Source organism: Ovis canadensis, chromosome Y (assembly GCF_042477335.2).
Source record: "Ovis canadensis isolate MfBH-ARS-UI-01 breed Bighorn chromosome Y, ARS-UI_OviCan_v2, whole genome shotgun sequence".
Classification (NCBI taxonomy): Eukaryota; Metazoa; Chordata; class Mammalia; order Artiodactyla; family Bovidae; genus Ovis; species Ovis canadensis.
Genome location: NC_091271.1, coordinates 7696061 through 7717168, shown reverse-complemented (window position 1 = coordinate 7717168; position 21108 = coordinate 7696061). Strand labels below are relative to the sequence as shown.

Below are 21108 nucleotides of genomic sequence, written 5' to 3'. Positions count from 1 at the left end.
AGAAGTCTCAGGATTTTATTCCTAACGTCAATAGATATAGTTAACACTATACGATTTAGCTCTGTTTTATAAGCACTGATGCACCAACAGTAAAATGTATCATTTAATAAAAGAGTAACACAAAGCTTACCATCATTAATACCCAAATCCTATAGTCACTATTCCAAAACACAATGATTTAGAAAACGTTTGTTTTGAATATGGCCTAAACTCAGAATTCTTACTCAAAATTAAACTTTAATATTAGAAAAAACTAAGGCTTAGATAAGTAAAAGTGAAATAAATACCCAAGTGACTTGAGCATTGTTAGTAGGTCTGTGATCTCCAGTTATGTTTCAGATAGTGGGTATGAAACTGTAAACTCACTATCCAGATCACTTAAGAAGCTTTAGGATAGCGGTCATTTTAAGGATGTACTTTCTAATTAATAAAAATATTTATGGAACAAAATTTGTATAGGCTTTTAAATTATCTTCTGACAATATAGACACAAATTTAAGGCAAATATTCATTAAAGCAGAGCTGAGAGTTCAATTTCCCAAGAAGAATGATTAGAAATAAGTCATTAGCCTTTCATTCAAGTGAAATTATTGTACAATTAATTAGAACCCTCCTTAATGTGTGAGACTCCAGCTCCACTAGTAGCAGAATTATTAATGGCTCATTTTAGCATTATTGAAAAACAGATTCTGGTTGGCTCAGGAAATTAATGTCTCCTGGATTTTGGAGTAATGTAGTCAACTAAATGACTATTAATGATTAGAATCACATTAGAAGTCAAAGTTTAGTAAGTGTCAACTCTCAGAATTCCATGTTGATATATTTACTTGAGAACAGATGGAAGAAGTAAATTTACATCACTCTCCCTGCTGCTGGTATGGCATGGTCCCTATCAAGAGGTATGAAGTATTCTCACACTCTGTCTTGGCAGGACTGTGAACATGTCACAAATTTCAAAAGGATATACAATCATTTTGTTGAAATGTTGCTGTTTAAAATGGCTCCCATGAAACCTCCAATATCTGTTTTAAAGAAAAAGAGTTACCGACTGGAAGATTTTCCTAGAAACACATCCGAGCAGCTCGAGTTAGGCAGTAAAGTGTGGTGGAGCACTCATCTATACTGCAGAGCAGCTGACTGATGATTCATCAGAGCTGTAAATTCACTGACTGAGACCCTCTGGCCAATATTTATGTGTCAGAATTGAGTTGTTCTTTTGACTAGGACTGGATATCTTGGAGTTCCTGTTTCTCCTTTGCTTTCATATCCTGATAAGCCTGCATTTTGCTTGTGTCCTTTAAATGAACATGATGGGTAGTGAGCATGTGAGAAGGCAAAGCAAGCTGCGAGTCCTATTAGATTTTCTGTGCTGTAAAAATGAAGAGGGTTATTCCAGATTAACACTCATTTTGCTGTCAGAGCTGAGCACAAACTCTGCTAGGTTGCTTCATGTTAACAGGGTGAAGAAAATTTAGTACATGGACATAATGAACTTGGAGAAGATGGCCCAAGTTACTGTTAAGAAAAGGTAAAAATGAAATCCAACAGGGTGCTATTTACCATTTCAAGAGATGTATGGCAAAACCAATACAATATTGTAAAGTAATTAGCCTCCAATTAAAATAAGTAAATTTATATTAAAAAAAAATAATAAAATGCTGAAAAAAAAACCACAAGAGCAAAAGTTCAGAAACACGTTGTGTGGTTATTTTAGAATCGTTGTGGAAAGAGCTTTTCTATTTATAGTTAAAAATCAACTCCCCAAAGGCTTCAAAGTGTGAACAATGTGGACTACATATTTAATATGAAAAAATAATGTAAAACTAAAGCATACCTTCTGCATTATTACATTTTTAGAGTGAAACTATATTTTTAATTTCATAGCTGCCATTATTTCAATTTATAACATATAAACATCCTTACTGTCATTCTTTATAGTTGATACGGCAACAATTATTTTCTATCTATTGTCTTGAAAAATAAATCTGTATTTCAAGTACCTTATATTTCATGGTCACTTCTCAATATTTGGGGGGCTTCAGATCAAGGTATAATTTGCCCCCTTCTGTTAAAAATTTGCTTGCAGTTTGAAAATTGGCTATTGAGGAATCAATTCAGTCAGTTCAGTTCAGTTGCTCAGTCATGTCCGACTTTTTGCAACCCCATGAATTGCAGCACGCCAGGCCTCCCTGTCCATCTCCAACTCCCGGAGTTCACTCAAACTCAGGTCCATCGAGTCTGTGATGCCATCCAGCCATCTCATCCTCAGTCGTCCCCTTCTCCTCCTGCCCCCAATCTCTCCCAGTGTCAGACTCTTCCAATGAGTCTACTCTTCGCATGAGGTGGCCACAACACTGGAGTTTCAGCTTCAGCATCACTCCTTCCAAAGAACACCCAGGACTGATCTCCTTTAAGATGGACTGGTTGAATCTCCCTGCAGTCCAAGGGACTCTCAAGAGTCTTCTCCAACACCACAGTTCAAAAGCATCAGTTCTTCAGTGCTCAGCTTTCTTCACAGTCCAACTCTCACATCAGTTGTTTTCACTAAATACAACAATATAAAATTATCAATTTGCAGGACTCCATAAGGAAACATAATAGTGTGCCAAAACAATAACATACATATTTGTTTATAAAAAACACATATAAGTGAATTTTCTTTTTTTTTTCTTCAAGTTTTCATCACACCTTTTAGGGGGTAGTTGTAATGATATTGAGCTTTATAACCATAGAAACATTTTGAATCTAAAACTGCAAAATAGGAGGGTGGTTCCAAGATGATGGAGGAATAGGATGGAGAGACTACTTTCTCCCCCACAAATTCATCAAAAGATCATTTGAATGCTGAGCAACTTCCACAAAACAACTTCTGGACACTGGCAGAGGACACCAGGCACCCAGAAAGGCAGCCCATTCTCTTCAAAAGGTGGTAGGACAAAATGTAACAGAGAAAAAGAGATGGGAGAGCTAGGGAAGGAGACCTGTCCTGGAGAGGGAGTCGTGAAGGAGAAGTTTCCAAACAGCAGGAAACCCTGTCTCACTGGCAGGTCTGTGGGGAGTTTTGGAATCTCAGAGAGCAACATAACTGGGAGGACAATAACAATGTGCAGAATATGTACCTAACCACTCTCTGAAGAAGTAGCCCAGATGCTCCCACAGGCCACCAGCAAGTGGGGGCTGGACAGAGAGGTACAAGCTAAATGCTTAGGGTAAGGACCAGGCCTGAATGCCCTGAGGACAATCTGATGGGGCTAATGAGAGATAGCAACCCAAACTGTGGAGAGAAAAAAAGAGAACCTTCATGTGAAAGTTTCTAACCTAATGCAGCCTGGCTTGCCCACAGAACAAAGGATTGAGTGAACACCAAAAGAGAGCTAGCTGACTGTGTGCAGGCCCCTCTCCCTGTAGGAGGCAGAGAAGCAGGTGTGCGACAACCAGAGCAGGAAGGCAAGGGGCAGTCTCAGCCCCAGAGATGGCATCCTACACCAAACTGAGCAGGCTCCCAGTTGCTAACCATGTCTTCCTGGAATCCTGGACAGTTGACATCTGCCAAGAGGGTTGCAGCCTAAGATCAGCTCCCCAGAGGAGACACACAACACACCTGAGACGGTGCTCTTGCAGTGCACCAGGGAAACTGAGTGGCCCAGACCAAAGAGGTGATTAAGATTCATGGCCCATCTGGGACAGTGTGCTCACCAAGCACCAGTGTGTCTGAGCTGCTTGGACCAGGGAAGACACAAAACACATGCCAACTGAGTCTGTGCCCTTGTGGAGTACCTGAGAACCTGAACCTGAGCAGCTTAGATCCAGGAAGTGCACAAAATGCAGAGCCTACTTTGGAAGCACCCCTGCAGAGCAACCTGGAGCCTAAGCAGTGTAGACCCAGAAAGTACACACCACTGTGAGCTGGGGCAAACCCAGCGTCATAAAATGGGGCAAACCTATACACTGCAAAACACACACTGCAAACATTCCCCTAACACACACACCAGTGATGTTTGTTTGCAATGTCCCTCCCTTCCCATAACACAATGGAACAAGTGAGCCTAAATAAATGACCACCTTCTCCTTATTGTGTCAAGGCAGAAATCAGATACTAAAGATAAATCTGTATGCAGGCCAGGAAGCAACACTTAGAACTGGACATGGGACAACAGACTGGCTCCAAATAGGAAAAGGACCAAGTCAAGGCTGTATATTGTCACCCTGCTTATTTAACTTCTATGCAGAGTACATCATGAGAAACGCTGGACTGGAAGAAACACAAGCTGGAATCAAGATTGCTGGGAGAAATACCAATAACCTCAGAAATGCAGATGACCCCACCCTTATGGCAGAAAGTGAAGAGGAACTAAAAAGCCTCTTAATGAAAGTAAAAGAGGAGAGTGGAAAAGTTGGCTTAAAGCTCAACATTCAGAAAACAAAGATCATGGCATCTCGTCCCATCACTTTATGGGAAATAGAGGGAGAAACAGTGGAAACAGTGTCAGACTTAATTTTGGGGGGGCTCCAAAATCACTGCAGATGGTGATTGCAGCCATGAAATTAAAAGACGCTTACTCCTTGGAAGAAAAGTTATGACTAACCTAGATAGCATATTCAAAAGCAGAGACATTACTTTGCCGACTAAAGTCCATCTAGTCAAGGCTATGGTTTTTCCTGTGGTCATGTGTGGATGTGAGAGTTGGACTGTGAAGAAGGCTGAGCGCTGAAGAATTGATGCGTTTGAACTGTGGTATTGGAGAAGACTCTTGAGAGTCCCTTGGACTGCAGGGAGATCCAACAAGTCCATTCTGAATATCAACCCTCGGATTTCTTTGGAGGGAATGATGCTAAAGCTGAAACTCCAGTACTTTGGCCACCTCATGTGAAGAGTTGACTCATTGGAAAAGACTCTGATGCTGGGAGGGATTGGGGGCAGGAGGAGAAGGGGACGACCGAGGATGAGATGGCTGGATGGCATCACGGACTCGATGGACGCGAGTCTGAGTGAACTCCAGGAGTTGGTGCTGGACAGGGAGGCCTGGCGTGCTGGGATTCATGGGGTCGCAAAGAGTCGGACACACCTGAGCGACTGAACTGAACTGAACTGGAAGAGACTTGCAAACAGAGGAAGGCAAAATAAAAAAAGAAGAGGGAACCATTCTGGAAATGACAGGTAAAAACCTGTCACTTTTTATTTTTACCTGTCACCTGACAGATTAAAAACCAACATATAAAAGCAGTTAACATTGACTAAGCATTGGAAAGGGGATATAGAACTTCAGCAGAAGTACAAGCTGGAACAAGGAACTATATGAAACGGAGCTGACCCCACACTGCCCACAACAGCTTCAAATAAATTCTTAGATATATTTTTACTATTATTATTTTTAAATAAGTTCTTTATTACTCCTTTATTTTCATTTTTATAACCTACTATTACCTTTTAAAGCAAATTTCATATATATATTTTATAATTTTTGTGATTGGTTTTTTTGTTTAATATTGTATTTTTGAGAGTCTAACCTCTACTCTAGATTTTTAATCTTTGTTTTTTTTCTGTTTGTTATCCATTTAGTACCTTTAAGAATCTAATTTTCATTTAAAAAAAAAGAAAAGAATCTAATTTTCAATATCCATTTTCACATCAGGGTGTTATTACTGGCTTGAATGCTCTCTCCCCTTCTGACTCTCCCTTTCTCCCCTAGGTCACCTTTATCTCCTCCCTCCCCTTTCTCTTCTCTACTTAAATCTGTGAATCTCTCTGGGTGTTCCAGACTGTGGAGAGCACATGGGGAATTGATTACTGGCTAGCTTGCTCTCTCCCTCTTTGACTCCCCCTCTTCTCCTGGTCACCTCTATCTCCCTCCTCCATCTTCTCTTCTCCATGTAACTCTGTGAACTTCTTTAGGAATCCCTCATTGTGAAGAATCTTTCACCATTTTATCATCTGTGCTGTATGGATGGAGAAGTCTTGAGGCTACTGCAAGAATATGAGTGAAAGCCAGAGGTAGAAGACTTAACTCCAAAACTCGAGAGCTTCAGAAAAGTCCTGACTTCAGGGAGCATTAATAGACAAGAGTTCATCCCAAAGCCTCCATACCTACACTGAAACCAAGCTCTACCCATGAGCCAAGAGGCTCAAGAGCAAGACATACCATGCTAATTCTCCAGCAATGCATGAACACAGCATCGAACATTAAAATACATGCTGTCCAAAGCCAAGCCAAATCCATAAACACCCCAAAACATTGCCCTCCAGAGAGAACAGATCCAGCTCCACCCACCAGAACACAGACACAAGGTCCTGTAACCAAAAAATCATGACAAGTCAGTAGACCAAAGCCACCCACAGGGAGCAGTCTTCACAATAAAGAGGACCCACAAAGTTCAAGCCTACAGAAAGAGCACCCTTAACACAGCAATATAAACCAGATGAAAAGGCAGAGAAATATTCATCAGGTAAAGGAATATGATAAATGCCCACCAAACCAAACAAAAGAGAAGGAGACAGGGAGTCTACCTGAAAAAGAATTCAGAATAATGACACTAAAAAATGATTCAAAATCTTGAAACAAAATGGAGTTACAGATAAATAGACTAGAGACAAGGACTGAGAAGATGCAAGACATGTTTATCAAGGATATAGAAGAAATTTTAAAAAGAGTCCATCAATCATGAATAATGCAATAACTGAGATCAAAAGCACTCTGGAGGGAACCAACAGTAGAATAACTGAGGCAGAAGATAGGATAAGTGAGGTGGAAGATAGAATGATGGAAATAAAGCAGAGAGGAAAAAAGAAAAAATTAAATAAGGACAACCTCTGGGACAATGTTAAACACCCCAACATTTGAATCATATGAATCCCAGAAGGAGAAGACAAATAGAAAGGCCATGAGAAAATACTTAAGGAGATAATAGTTGAAAACTTCCCTAAAAGGGAGAAGGAAATGGCCACCCAAGTCTAAAAACCCAGAGAGTCCCAAAAGGAAAAACCCAAGGTGAAATACCCCAACACAGATCAATCAAATTAATGAACATCAAATGTGAAGAGCAAATGTTAAAAACAGGAAGGGAAAAGCAATAAATAACACCGAAGGGGATCCTCATGAGGATAACAGCTGGTCTTTCAATAGAAACTTTTCAGGCCAGAAGGAATGGCAGGACATACTTAAAGTGATGAAAGAGAAAAACCTACAACCCAGATTACTGTACCCAGCAAGGATCTCATTCAAATACGAAAGAGAAACCAAAAGCTTTACAGAAAAGCAAACGCCGAGAGAATTCAGCACCATCTAACCAGCTCTTCAACAAATGCTAAAGGATCTTTTCTAGACAAAAAAACACAAAAAACTTGAACCCAAAACAATAAGGTAAATGGCAATGGGATCGTGCTTATCATTAATTATCTTAAATATAAATGGTTTGAATGCCCCAACCAAAAGACAAAGACTGGCTGAATGGATTAAAAAACAAGACTCCTATATATGATGTCTACAAGTGACCCACCTCAAAACAAGGGGCACATATGAACTGAAAGTGAAGGGCTGGAAAAAGAGATTTCATGCCAATGGAAACCAAAAGAAAGCAGGAGTAGCAATACTCATATCCTATAGTTTGAAATAAAGGCAGTGAAAAGAGACAAAGAAGGACACTATATAATGATCAAAGGATCAATCCAAGAAGAAGATATAACAATGATAAATGTATATGCACCCAACATAGGAGCATCTCTATATGTAAGGCAATGTTAGCAAGTATGGAAAGGAAAATTAACAGTGACACTATAATAGTGGGAGACTTTAATATCCCACTCACAGCATCGATAGATCAATCAAACAGAAAATTAGCAAGGAAACACAAACTGTAAATGATACAATGGGTCAGTTAGAGCCAATTGCTATCTATAGGATATTTCATTGCAAAACAATGAATTTCACCTTTTTCTCAAGTGCACACGAAACATTCTCCAGGATAGATCACATCCTGGGCCATAAATCTAGCCTTGCTAAATTAAAAAAAGAAAATCATTTCAACCAACTTTTCTGATCACAGTGCAGTAAGATTAGATGTCAATTACAGGGGGGAAAACTATTAAAAATACAAACATATTCACACTAAACAACACACTTCTGAAAAACCACACATCACAGAAGAAATCATGAAAGAAATCAAAATATGCATGGACACAAATGAAAATAAAACACAACAACCCAAAATCTGTGGTAATCAGTAAAAGCAGTGCTAAGGGAAAGGTTCATACCAATACAAGCTTACCTCAAGAAACAAGAGAAAAATCAAATAAATAACCTAACTTCACACCTAAAGCAACTAGAAAAAGAAGAAATTAGGAACACCAAAGTTAGGAGAAGGGAGGAAATCATAAAAATTACGGCAGAAATAAATGGAAAAAGAAACAAAGGAGACTATTGCAAAAAATCAACAAAACTAAAGGCTAGTTCTCTCTGAAGATAAATCAAATACACAAATATTAGCCAGACTCCAAGAAAAAAAGGAAGAAGAGTCAAATCAACAAAATTAGAAATGAGAATTGAGAAATCAGAACAGACAACACAAAAATACAAAGGATCATAAGAGACTAATATTAGCAACTATATGACAATAAAATGGACAATTCTTAGAAAAGTATAACCTTCCAAAACTGAGCCATAAAGCAATAGAAAATCTTAACGGATGCATCACAAGCATGGAAATCAAAAGTATAATAAAAAAAATCTTCCAACTAACAAAGCCCAGGACAAGAGGGTGTCACAGATGAATTCTACAAAACTTTATACAGAAGAGCTAACACCTATCCTACTCAAACAGTTCCAGGAAATTGCAGAGAAAGGTAAACTGCCAAACTCATTCTATGAGGCCACCATCACCCTAATACCAAAACCAGAGACAAAGATGCCACACAAAAAAGAATCCTACAGGCCAATGTCACTGATGAATATAGATGCCAAAATCATCAACAAAATTCTAGCAAACATAATCCAACAACATATTAAAAACATCATACATCATGACCAAGTGAGCTTTATCCTGGGTATGCAAGGATTCTTCAATAGTCACAAATCAATCAATGTGATATATGACATTAACAAATTGAAAGATAAAACCATATGATTATCTCTCATATAGATGCAGAGAAAGCCTTTGACAAAATCCAATATCTATTTATGATGAAAACCCTCCAGAAAGCATGCATAGGAAGAACATACCTCTACATAATAAAAGCCATATATGATAAACCCACAGCAAACATTCTCCTCAATGGTGAAAAATTGAAAGCATTTTCCTTAAAGTCAGGGACAAGACAAGGGTGCCCACTCTCATCACTACTCTTCAACATAGTTTTGGGAGTTTTGGCCACAGCTATCAGAGAAGAAAAAGACATAAAAGCAATCCAGATTGGAAAATAAGAAGTAAAACTCTCACTGTTTGCAGAAAACATGATATTCTACAGAGAAAACCCTAAAGACACCATCAGAAAATTACTAGAGCTAACCAATGAATATAATGAAGCTGCAGGATATAAAATTAACACACAGAAATCCCTTGCATTCCATACAGTAACAATGAGAAAACAGAAAGAGAAATTAAGGAAACAATTCCATTCACCATTGCAATGAATATGATAAAATGCTTAAGAATTATCTACCTAAAGAAACAAAAGACCTATATATAAAAAACTATAAAACACTGAAGAAATCAGAGAGGACACAAATAGATGGAGAAATATATCGTGTTCATGGAGTGGAAGAATCAATATAGTGAAAATGAGTATACAACACTAAGAAATCTATAGATTCAATGCAATCCCTATCAAGCTACCAACAGTATTTTTCACAGAATTAGAACAAATAATTTCAAAATTTGTATGCAAATACAAAAAACTTCGAATAGGCAAAGCAATCTTGAGGAAGAAGAATGGAACTGGAGGAATCAACCTGCCTGACTTCAGTCTCTACTACAAAGCCACAGTCATCAAGACAGTATGGTACTGGCACAAAGAAAGAAATATAGATCAATGGAACAAAATAGACAGCCCAGAGATAAATCCACATACCTATGGACACCTTATCTTTGACAATGGAGGCAAGAATATACAATGGAGAAAAGACAATGTCTTGAACAAGTGATGCTGGGTAAACTGGTCAACCACTTGTAAAAGGATGAAACTAAAACACTTTCTAACACCAACAACAAGAATAAACTCAACTGGATTAAAGATCTAAACGTAAGACCAGAAACTAAAAACTCCTAGAGGAAAACATAGGCAAAACACTCTCCAACGCAAACCACAGCAGGATCCTCTATGACCTACCTTCCAGAATATTGGAAATAAAAGCAAAAATAAACTAATGGGGCCTAATTAAACTTAAAAGCTTACCCAAAACAAAGGAAACTATAAGCAAGGTGAAAAGACAGCCTTCAGAATGGATGAAAATAATAGCAACTGAAGCAACGGACAAAGAATTAATCTCAAAAACATACAAGCAACTCCTGCAGCTCAATTCCAGAAAAATAAAAGACCCAATCAGAAAGAGGGCCAAAGAACTAGACAGACGTTTCTCCAAAGAAGACATACAGATGGCTAACAAACACATAAAAAGATGCTCAACATCACTCATTATCAGAGAAATGCAAATCAAAACCACAATGAGGTACCATCTCATGCCAGTCAGAATGGCTGCTATCCAAAAGTCTACAAGCAGTAAATGCTGGAGAGGGTGTGGAGAAAAGGGAACCCTCTTACACTGTTGGTGGGAATGCAAACTAGTACAGCCACTATGGAGAAGAGTGTGGAGATTCCTTTAAAAATTGGAAATAGAACTGCCATATGACCCAGCAGTCCCACTGCTGGGCATACACACGAGGAAACCAGAACTGAAAAAGACACATGTGCCCCAATGTTCACTGTAGTGCTGTTTCTAATAGCCAGAACATGGAAGCAAACTAGATGTCCATCAGCAGATGAATGGACAAGGAAGCTGTGGTACATATACACAATAGAATATTACTCAGCCATTTAAAAGAATACATTTGTATCAGTTCTAATGAGGTGGATGAAACTGGAGCCGATTATACAGAGTGAAATAAGCCAGAAAGAAAAACACCAATACAGTATACTAATGCATATACATGGAATTTAGAAAGAAGGTAACAATAACCCTGTATGCAAGACAGTAAAACAGACAAACATGTATAGAACAGTCTTGGACTCTGTGGGAGAGGGCGAGGGTGGGATGATATAGGAGAATGTCATTGAAACATGTATATTATCATATGTGAAACAGATCGCCAGTCCAGGTTCGATGCATGATACACAGTGCTCAGGCTGGTGCACTGGGATAACCCAGAGGGATGGGATGGGAAGGGAGGTGAGAGGAAGGTTCAGGATGGGGAACACATGTACACCCATGGTGGATTCATGTCAATGTATGGAAAAACCAATATAACATTGTAAAGTAAAAAAAAAAAAAATTGTGAATTACTCTCCTTATGTCTGTAACTTATACTCAATTATACTTCAATAAAAATTGGTTCTCTTTCCTCCCTTAGTAAACAATAACCTAAATAATAATGAAAATGTCACAAAAAATATTTATGTATTCTTGGCTCAACATATCCTCAAAACTGATTCACCGCTGCCATGCAAAGTCCCCATCAAAAGAGTTTTCCAGACTCCTAGACAGCCAGATAAGAAAATCTATTGGAATATAAGAGATTATAACATTGTGTTAATTTCTGCTGTGAACAATGTAAATCAGCTGATGTATACCTATATCCTCTCCCTCCCACTCTTTAGGTAACCACCAAAAATAAGTGAATTGGTGTTAGGGAAAAAGTTCGGTTCAGTTCAGTTCAGTTCATTTGCTCAGTCATGTCTGACTCTTTTTGACCCCATGGACTGCAGCATGCCAGGCCTCCCTGTCCATCACCAACTCCCACAGTTTTAGTCAAACTCATGTCCACTGAGTCAGTGATGCCATCCAACCATCTCATCTTCTGTCATTTCCCTCTCCCTCAACTTCAATCTTTCCCAGCATCAGGGTCTTTTCAAATGAATCTCTGAAAAGTTCATCTTTCAGTGACCTATCTTTTTGCCATTTTCATTCCATTCATAGGATTCTCAAGGCAAGAATACTGCAGTACTTTGGCCACAACACACAGATGTGGATGTGACTGGTGACAGAAGCAAGGTTCAATGCTGTAAAGAGAAACATTGCATAGGAACCTGGAATGTTAGGTCCAGGCAAATTGGAAGAGATCAAACAAGAGATGGCAAGAGTGAATGCCAACATTTTAGGATTCAGCAAACTAAGATTGACTGGAATGAGTGAATTTAACTCAGGTGACCATTGTATCTACTATTGTGGGCAAGAATCCCTTAGAAGAAATGGAGTAGCCATCACAGTCAACAAAAGAGTCCGAAATGCAGTACTTGCATGAAGTCTCAAAAATGACAGAATGATCTTTGTTCATTTCCAAGGCAAACCATTCAATACCACCATTTTCAAAGTCTATGCCTTGACCAGTAATGCTGAAGAAGCTGAAGCTGAACGGTCTATGTAGACCTACAAGACCTTCTAGAATTAACACCCCCAAAAGATGTCCTTTTCTAAAAGATGTCCTTTTCATTATAGGGGACTGGAATGGAAAAGTAGGAAGTCAAGAAACACCTGGAGTAACAGGCAAGTTTGGCATTGGGGAGTACAGAATGAAGCAGGGCAAAGGCTAAAAGAGTTCTGCCAAGAGAACGCACTGGTCATAGCAAACACCCTCTTCCAACAACACACGAGAAGATTCTACACATGGACAGCACCAGATAGTCAACACAGAAATCAGATCGATTATATTCTTTGCAGCCAAAGATGAAGAAGCTCTATACAGTCAGCAAAAACAAGACGGAGCTGACTATGGCTCAGATCATGAACTCCTCATTGCCAAATTCAGACTTAAATTGAAGAAAGTAGGGAAAACCACTAGACCATTCAGGAAAAATGTAGGCTACTCTAAAAAGGTTATATTGAAAATGATAGTTACTAACTGGTATTGATTTAAACAGAAGAACTTTTAAGTAAACAACTACATACACTGTCATGGATTTCAATTTCTTTTAACCAAAACATATGCACAAAAGGCCAATTTCTTTGGGAAATAATTCTTAAACCTGAAAGGTACGACTGCTTGCAATCCTTCAGAAAATACAGATTTCTTTTCCTAGTCCTAGGAATTCTGATTCAGATAGCATGAGATGTGGTTTGGGAGTGAGTAGTTTTCTTAAAGCCAGATTTAAGATAAAACATGAACATAATCTATGACCTTAAAGACTACTGAAATAGTAAGTGCATAAATACCTTAGAACACAACCTGAGAAATACCATTAAAAAGTTATACATGGGCTTCCCAGATTGCTCAGTGGTAAAGAGTCCTCCCCGTAATGCAGGAGACACAGGTTCAATTTCTGCTCTGGAAGAATCCCACGTTCCACAGAGCAGCTAAGCCCATACACCACAACTATTGAACCTGTGCTTTAGAGCCCAGGAACTACAACTACTGAGCCCATATGCTGTGCACCCTAGATCCCCTGTTCTACAACAGAAGCCACCACAATGAGAAGCCTGCATACCACAACTAGATAATAGCCTCTGCTCACAGCAACTAGAGAAAGCCCATGCAGCAAAGAAAACCCAGTACAGCAAAAAATAAAGAACCAACTCTTAAGGAAAAAAAAATTATACAAAAAAATCTGCAAAGGATTTCAAGGATAAACCTAGAATACTGCTTGTATTTTAGATAAGATTAGTTCTCAACACTGAAATAAATAATTTCATCATTTACTATGTAAATACAAAATAACACATTAAAAAGAATCATGAAATTCTTACCTAAATTGGCATACATGACAAACAGATTGAAATATTGCTGTAAATGACGACCATGTTCAGACACTTCCCTTCTCAGGAGATTTAACACTGCTCTTAGTAGATGATCACTCAAACTTAAATTGTCACATGCCTGTGAAGCATAATTTACTGTTTTATCAGCAACAAGATACACAACGGTATACTTCTATTTGCATTAAAAGGGTATGTTCACAGAAGTATCACATACAAACTTATTAAATACATTTGCTTTTTTAGAGAGGAAGAGCTGGAGAGATTTCGTATCAGATGTTTTATATGTTGTTTTAAGTGTTAGAGAATAATAAAATAAAAACCATGTGTAGCCTTATGCTAAAAATGTAGTCAACAAAAAACTCAGCCTTTATAAAATTAACATTACATGAAAACTTAGTACAGAGCCTCAAATAACTGAATAAAAGAAATGTTCCTTATATTTTAAACTGCCCAATAGCCATACCTTACTGGGAAACAATTTTAATAAACCCAATAATGTGTATGAACCTTCATATACAGTACATATCACAAACAATGCATGTTTATTAATTTCAACTGGAAGAAAATATAATTTACACTTAAGTATTTCATAATTAAAGCAAACCTTTCAATTACCTGACTAGAAGGTCCTGGAGATGTGAAAGATGAAGGACAAGGCCCATCTTGCAAAGAAAAATGTGCAACAAATACTATAAGTTTTGCAAATACACCCCTTACTTCAGCACTAGGGCACTCCAGAAGGTATTCAGAGAAACGATTTGAAACACTGAAAAGCACATTATGAGCAAACCAAAAACGTACGTTCTTGCTGTGACGGAGTAGAATGCACAATGCATCATACCTGAAAAAGGAAAATAAATGAATTTTCAACATGGGGCCCATTCTGATCACTACAATAAACTGCTTTCTATGAACCAAATAAAGAGGAAAGATCTCTATAATTAATAATCTTAGGGGTTTGGGGGGCTGGGGAGAGAGAGGGTGGCACGCCAAGCAGCTTATGGGACTTTAGTTCCCTGACTAGACACTGAATCCTGGCACTTCGCAATGCAAACACAGAGTCCTAATCACTGGACTCTCCAGGAATACACAGTCACAGTAGGTTTTAATACAAATACCAGCCCTCTGACTTTTCTACTCCCACAGTCACAAAATGAATTTAATGAGAACTGTGTATGCAGGGGAATACAAATCTATTTGATAATCTCTTTTTGACCTAGTGATATCTCCTTAACATTTTCTAATCTGAGATGCTATGAACAGTTATCATCTCAAGGTATTATAGTGTCTTCCATACCTTTATAAATATAAACAATCATTTAAAACTCCTCTATCTATTTTATTTATTTATTTTCCAGCATTTTATTTTATTTTATTTTATTAATTTTAAAATCTTTAATTCTTACATGCGTTCCCAAACATGAACCCCCCTCCCACCTCCCTCCCCATAACATCTCTCTGGGTCCTCCCCATGCACCAGCCCCAAGCATGCTGTATCCTGCATCAGACATAGACTGGCGATTCGATTCTTACATGATAGTATACATGTTAGAATGCCATTCTCCCAAATCATCCCACCCTCTCCCTCTCCCTCTGAGTCCAAAAGTCCGTTATACGCATCTGTGTCTTTTTTGCTGTCTTGCATACAGGGTCGTCATTGCCATCGTTCTAAATTCCATATATAGGTGTTAGTATACTGTATTGGTGTTTTTCTTTCTGGCTTACTTCACTCTAATCGGCTCCAGTTTCATCCATCTCATCAGAACTGATTCAAATGAATTCAAATGAATTCTTTTTAACAGTTGAGTAATACTCCATTGTGTATATGTACCACAGCTTTCTTATCCATTCATCTGCTGCTGGACATCTAGGTTGTTTCCATGTCCTGGCTATTATAAACAGTGCTGTGATGAACATTGGGGTGCATGTGTCTCTTTCAATTCTGGTTTCCTCAGTGTGTATGCCCAGCAGTGGGATTGCTGGGTCATAAGGTAGTTCTATTTGCAATTTTTTAAGGAATCTCCGCACTGTTCTCCATAGTGGCTGTACTAGTTTGCATTCCCACCAACAGTGTAGGAGGGTTCCCTTTTCTCCACACCCTCTCCAGCATTTATTGCTTGCAGATTTTTGGATCATAGCCATTCTGACTGGTGTGAAGTGGTACCTCATTGTGGTTTTGATTTGCATTTCTCTAATAATGAGTGATGTTGAGCATCTTTTCATGTGTTTGTTAGCCATCCGTATGTCTTCTTTGGAGAAATGTCTATTTAGTTCTTTGGCCCATTTTTTGATTGGGTCGTGTATTTTTCTGGAATTGAGCTGCATAAGTTGCTTGTGTATTTTTGAGATTAGTTGTTTGTCAGTTGCTTCAGTTGCTATTATTTTCTCCCATTCAGAAGGCTGTCTTTTCACCTTGCTTATATTTTCCTTTGTTGTGCAGAAGCTTTTAATTGTAATTAGATCCCATTTGTTTATTTTTGTTTTTATTTCCAGAATTCTGGGAGGTGGATCATAGAGGATCCTGCTGTGATTTATGTCTGAGAGTGAAAAACTCCTCTATCTTTTTAAACATAAGCCAGAATCCATATATCAAAGACTTAACAAGCATTTTAAATACACAGTTTCTCACAACACTGCTACCAAGACTTTTATCTTATATTTAAAATTTGAAATCACTCCCATAGTCAGGAGAAAATAAAGCAATCTAATCAGAAAATAAAGCAATCTTATCATATACTTTACCAATTGTAAGTACAAAATAAATGAAATGAAAGCTATGTACCAATCACTGGCAGGGCCACGGACTATTTTCTTTGTGTGAAATCCAGTGGTAAAAAGGAACCTAGCTGCAAGCTGAATGCTAATCATAGTAATTTCTTCAGCTTCAGGCAATAAGTGATCTTGTCCTTCAATAAAAAGCACATTAACAATCAAACACAATCTTTGCCTGCTGCTGCTGCTAAGTCGCTCAGTCGTGTCCAACTCTGTGTGATCCCATAGACGGCAGCCCATCAGGGTCCCCAGTCCCTGAGATTCTCCAGGCAAGAACTTCTCCAATGCATGAAAGTGAAAAGTGAAAGTGAAGTTGCTGGAGTACTGGAGTGGGGTGCCATTGCCTTCTCTGAATCTTTGCTTAAAAGTGCTTAAATAAATGCTCTTTTTTTTTTTTTTTTTAGCTAAAAGTAATCTTCAGCACTTATCTCGGCACTTAACCAATCTACGTTTCAAACTAATGCTTAGTCAAAACTCTCCTAAGTTCAAGTTTTTCTGTCTCCAAATACTGACTGCCACTATTAAAAAGTATGGGTAACTTAATTAACTGGCACTGAATATGCTGATGCATTTAAACTGAAATGAGTGTAAATAATTTTATGAAAAAAACTTACCTGGAGCAGGGCTTAAGTAAATACCATTACATGTAAGCAAATTTTTCACAAACTGAAAATATTCTAAACTGTACTGCATTCGGTTACGCATGAATTGCACATTTTGTTTTCGCACACTTCTCTCAATGGCTGGTGACATAATCTGATGGGGTGTTGTGATAGTTAGCTCTGATATGTATCTTATCATTTCATCTTCTTGGTCTATTGTGTCCATTCGTTCATAAAGCAGTATATAAGCATTCCACCATCTTTCCTGCCTTCTGTATGACATGCGTTTCATCATATGATCAAATACGTCTCCCATGTACTCTCCACAAAAACACTGATTTTTCATTTTTTCATCATCATCCATTTTACACTCTGTTACATCTCCATCATCAAATTTATACCAGCTATTTCTCTCACCATCTTTGCCATTCCTCTGAATGAAAAGAAAGTGAAAGTGAAGTAGCTCAGTTGTGTCCAACTCTTTGTGACCCCCATGGACTGTAGCCTACCAGGCTCCTCCATCCATGGGATTTTCCGGGCAAGAACACTGGAGTGGATTGCCATTTCCTTCTCCAGGTGATCTTCCCAACCCAGGGACTGAACCCAGGCCTCCAACAACGTAGGCAGACGATTTACCATATGAGCCACCAGGGAAGATACTTAGGAATAAATCTATCTAAAGAAACAAAAGACCTTTATATAGAAAACTATAAAACACTGATGAAAGAAATCAAAGATGACACAAATAGATGGAGAAATATACCATGTTAATGGATTGAAAGAATCAATATAATGAAAATGACTGTACTACCCAAAGCATTCTATACATTCAATGCAATCCCTATCAAGCTATCAATGGGTTTTCAGAGAACTAGGACAAATAATTTCACAATTTGTATGGAAATGCAAAAAATCTCAAATACCCAAAGCAATCTTGGGAAAGAAGAATGAACTGGAGGAATCAACCTGCCTGACTTCAGGCTCTACTGCAAAGCCACAGTCATCCAGACAGTATGGTACTGGCACAAAGACAGAAATATAGATCAATGGAACAAAATAGGAAGCCTAGAGATAAATCCATGCACCTATGGATGCCTTATCTTTGACAAGGGAGGCAAGAATACAATGAAAAAGACAATCTCTTTAACAAGTGGTGCTGGGAAAATGGGTCAACTGCCTGTAAATTAAAGGAAATTAGAACACTTTGTAATACCATACACAAAAATAAACTCAAAATGGATTAAAGATCTAAATATAAGACCAGAAACTAGAAAACTCCTAGAGGAAAGCATAGGCAAAACACTCTCTGACATAAATCACAGCAGGATTCTCTATGACCCACCTCACAGAGTAATGGAAATAAAAGCAAAAATAAACAAATGGGACCTAATTAAACTTAAAAGCTTTTGCACAATAAAGGAAACTATAACAATGTGAAAAGAATGTTCAAAATGGGAGAAAGTAGCAAACAAAGCAACTGACAAAGAATTCATCTCCAAATATACAAGCAGTCCATGCAGCTCAATACCAGGAAAATAAATGACCCAATCAAGTAATGGGTCAAAGAACTAAACAGAGATTTCTCCAAGGTGGACATACAGATGGTTACCAAATATATGAGAAGATGCTAAACATCATTCATCAGAGAAATGCAAATCAAAACCACAATGAAGTACCATCTCATGCTGGTCAGAATGGCTGCTATCAAAATGTCTACAAACAATGCTGGGGAGGGTGTGGAGAAAAGGGAACCTTCTTACACTGCTGGTGGGAATGCAACCTATTATAGCTGCTATGGAGAACAGTGTGGCGATTCTGTAAAAAACTGGAACTAGAACTGCCATATGACTCCCCAATCCCACTGCTGGGCATACACACCAAGGAAACCAGAATTGAAAGAAACATGCGTACCCCAATGTTCATCATGGCACTGTTTACAATAGCTAGGATTGGAAGCAACCTAGATGTCCATTGGCAGATGAATGGGTAAGAATGCTGTGGTACCTATACACAATGGAATCAATGACCCTATATGTGAGATAAAAAAAGAGACACCGATATAAATAACAGACTTTTGGACTCTGTGAGAGAAGGCAAGGTTGGGATGATTTAACAGAATAGCATTGAAACAAGTATATTACCACATGTGAAATAGATGACCAGTCCAAGTTCAATGCATGAAAGAGGGCACTCAAATGCAGTGCACTGCTATAACCCTGAGGGATGGGATGGGAGGGAGGTAGGAGGGGGATTCAGGATGGGGAACACATGTATAGCCATGGCTGATTCATGTCAATGCATGGAAAAAAACAATGTAAAGTAATTAGCCTCCAATTAAAATGTAAATAATTTTTTTTAAAGCCTGTGAAATAGTTTCCAGAAATGTTCTGTAAAACAGAACATGCCAGTAAGACACAGACAATGCTGGCCACTTCCCTGACACTTCACACTTGGGTGGGATGGTGCCAGCTCAGAGCCTAGGGTGTGTCATTTTTCACATTTATAATCACAACAGAAATTAAGGGCTAACTGCAACATGTATTAGCCCTAGTTAATATATATTCCAGTGGTGATATCCTCTCTTCTTCCCAGCAGAATCCAAATCTCATCACCTACCATAGATGCCAAGACCAGCACCTTGCCTTTTCTGGAAGCTAGCTATGGGGTAAGTTTACACAAGGGCACCTGAACCAAAGCTGAGTCCCTGATGTGTTGGCTGGAAGGGAAATCTGTTGGACAGTGCCTGCAGGGAAGAGGGCCAGAACTCACCAGGGCAATGATGGTGGCACCAGCTCCAGCACAGGCCACTATGAACAGGTGATAGGACATGTATAACTAGGAGAGAACTGGGCACCAAGGTGAGCATTCTATGGGGGAGTAATGGCCTCCCCTATTCTGGGAGCACTCCCTTTTCCTCTGTACAGCTGATTTCTGAAAGCTAGGCACATGCTGGGCTTACCTGGGGAGCTTTCGAAACTTGGCAAAAGGCTGTACCCCATGCCAACACCCCAGGCCTGGGGCTGCTCCCCACAATCAGAATATTATACTGCTCCTGCATGCATGCCACCTGTGGCCCAGATCATGGATGTACATACCAAGAGGCAAGTAGGTGGTGACCAAGAGGCAAGTAGGTGGTGGGCCCTGATTATTGCAACTGGTCCTTGCTTCCAAAACCATATCAGGATCCTCTTAAATGCAAGCTCCCACAAGTGCATTGAGAATCTGCTTTTATAAACAGTCACAAGCCATTGCCTGAAGACTATTTTAGGATAGAGAGATTTTAAGCCATAGTGGATTTATTGCCCATTAAGGTCAGCATTTATTGCCCATTAAGGATGACCAAGCAATACCAACAACTCAGTCTGGAAACAAAAGATTAAGTGACAGTGCATAAAAATTTGGTTGTACACAAATTGAGGGCAGTCTTCTCTATGAAAATTTACTTTGGTCCTGTGTGACAAACATTCTATTTGAAAAACTATCTGAAGATGAAACAAAAGAATTGAGATATATTCAGACTTGGCATGATTGGAATTACTTTCCAGTTATCACCGAAAGAGAAAGCTGTCTCATGGCGCAGGACCTTCACTCAGGGGGTTTAGCTATGAGACAAGGCCATTGTCTAGGTGGAAAATGGTGGCTCAGGGCACCCTTTGCCTCAGCCTGAAGTGCCCAGTAGTTGTCTAGGACCTGCTGGGGGAATGGGGCATACCTCTCTGGTGCTGCAGATGTTTTCCAGGGCTGAGTTACATATTATTCCTGGGAAAGCATTCCAAGGGATGATTCCTAAGAAGCGAGTTCCTGCAGAAGGATGATTAGCACAAACTCTAGCACCC

The 21108-nt window shown here is 38.8% G+C and overlaps 1 protein-coding gene across 1 annotated transcript in view; it reads right to left on the bottom strand.

Moving 5' to 3' along the window:
• Positions 1-1190: 1190 nt before the first annotated feature.
• Positions 1191-21108, bottom strand: part of LOC138431271 (neuronal membrane glycoprotein M6-b) — a 39393-nt gene continuing 19475 nt past the window's right edge. Inside the window, 4 exon segments of the mRNA XM_070289519.1 lie at positions 1191-1325; positions 4237-4247; positions 20038-20107; positions 20985-21058. Coding sequence (XP_070145620.1) covers positions 1191-1325; positions 4237-4247; positions 20038-20107; positions 20985-21058 — 290 coding nt within the window.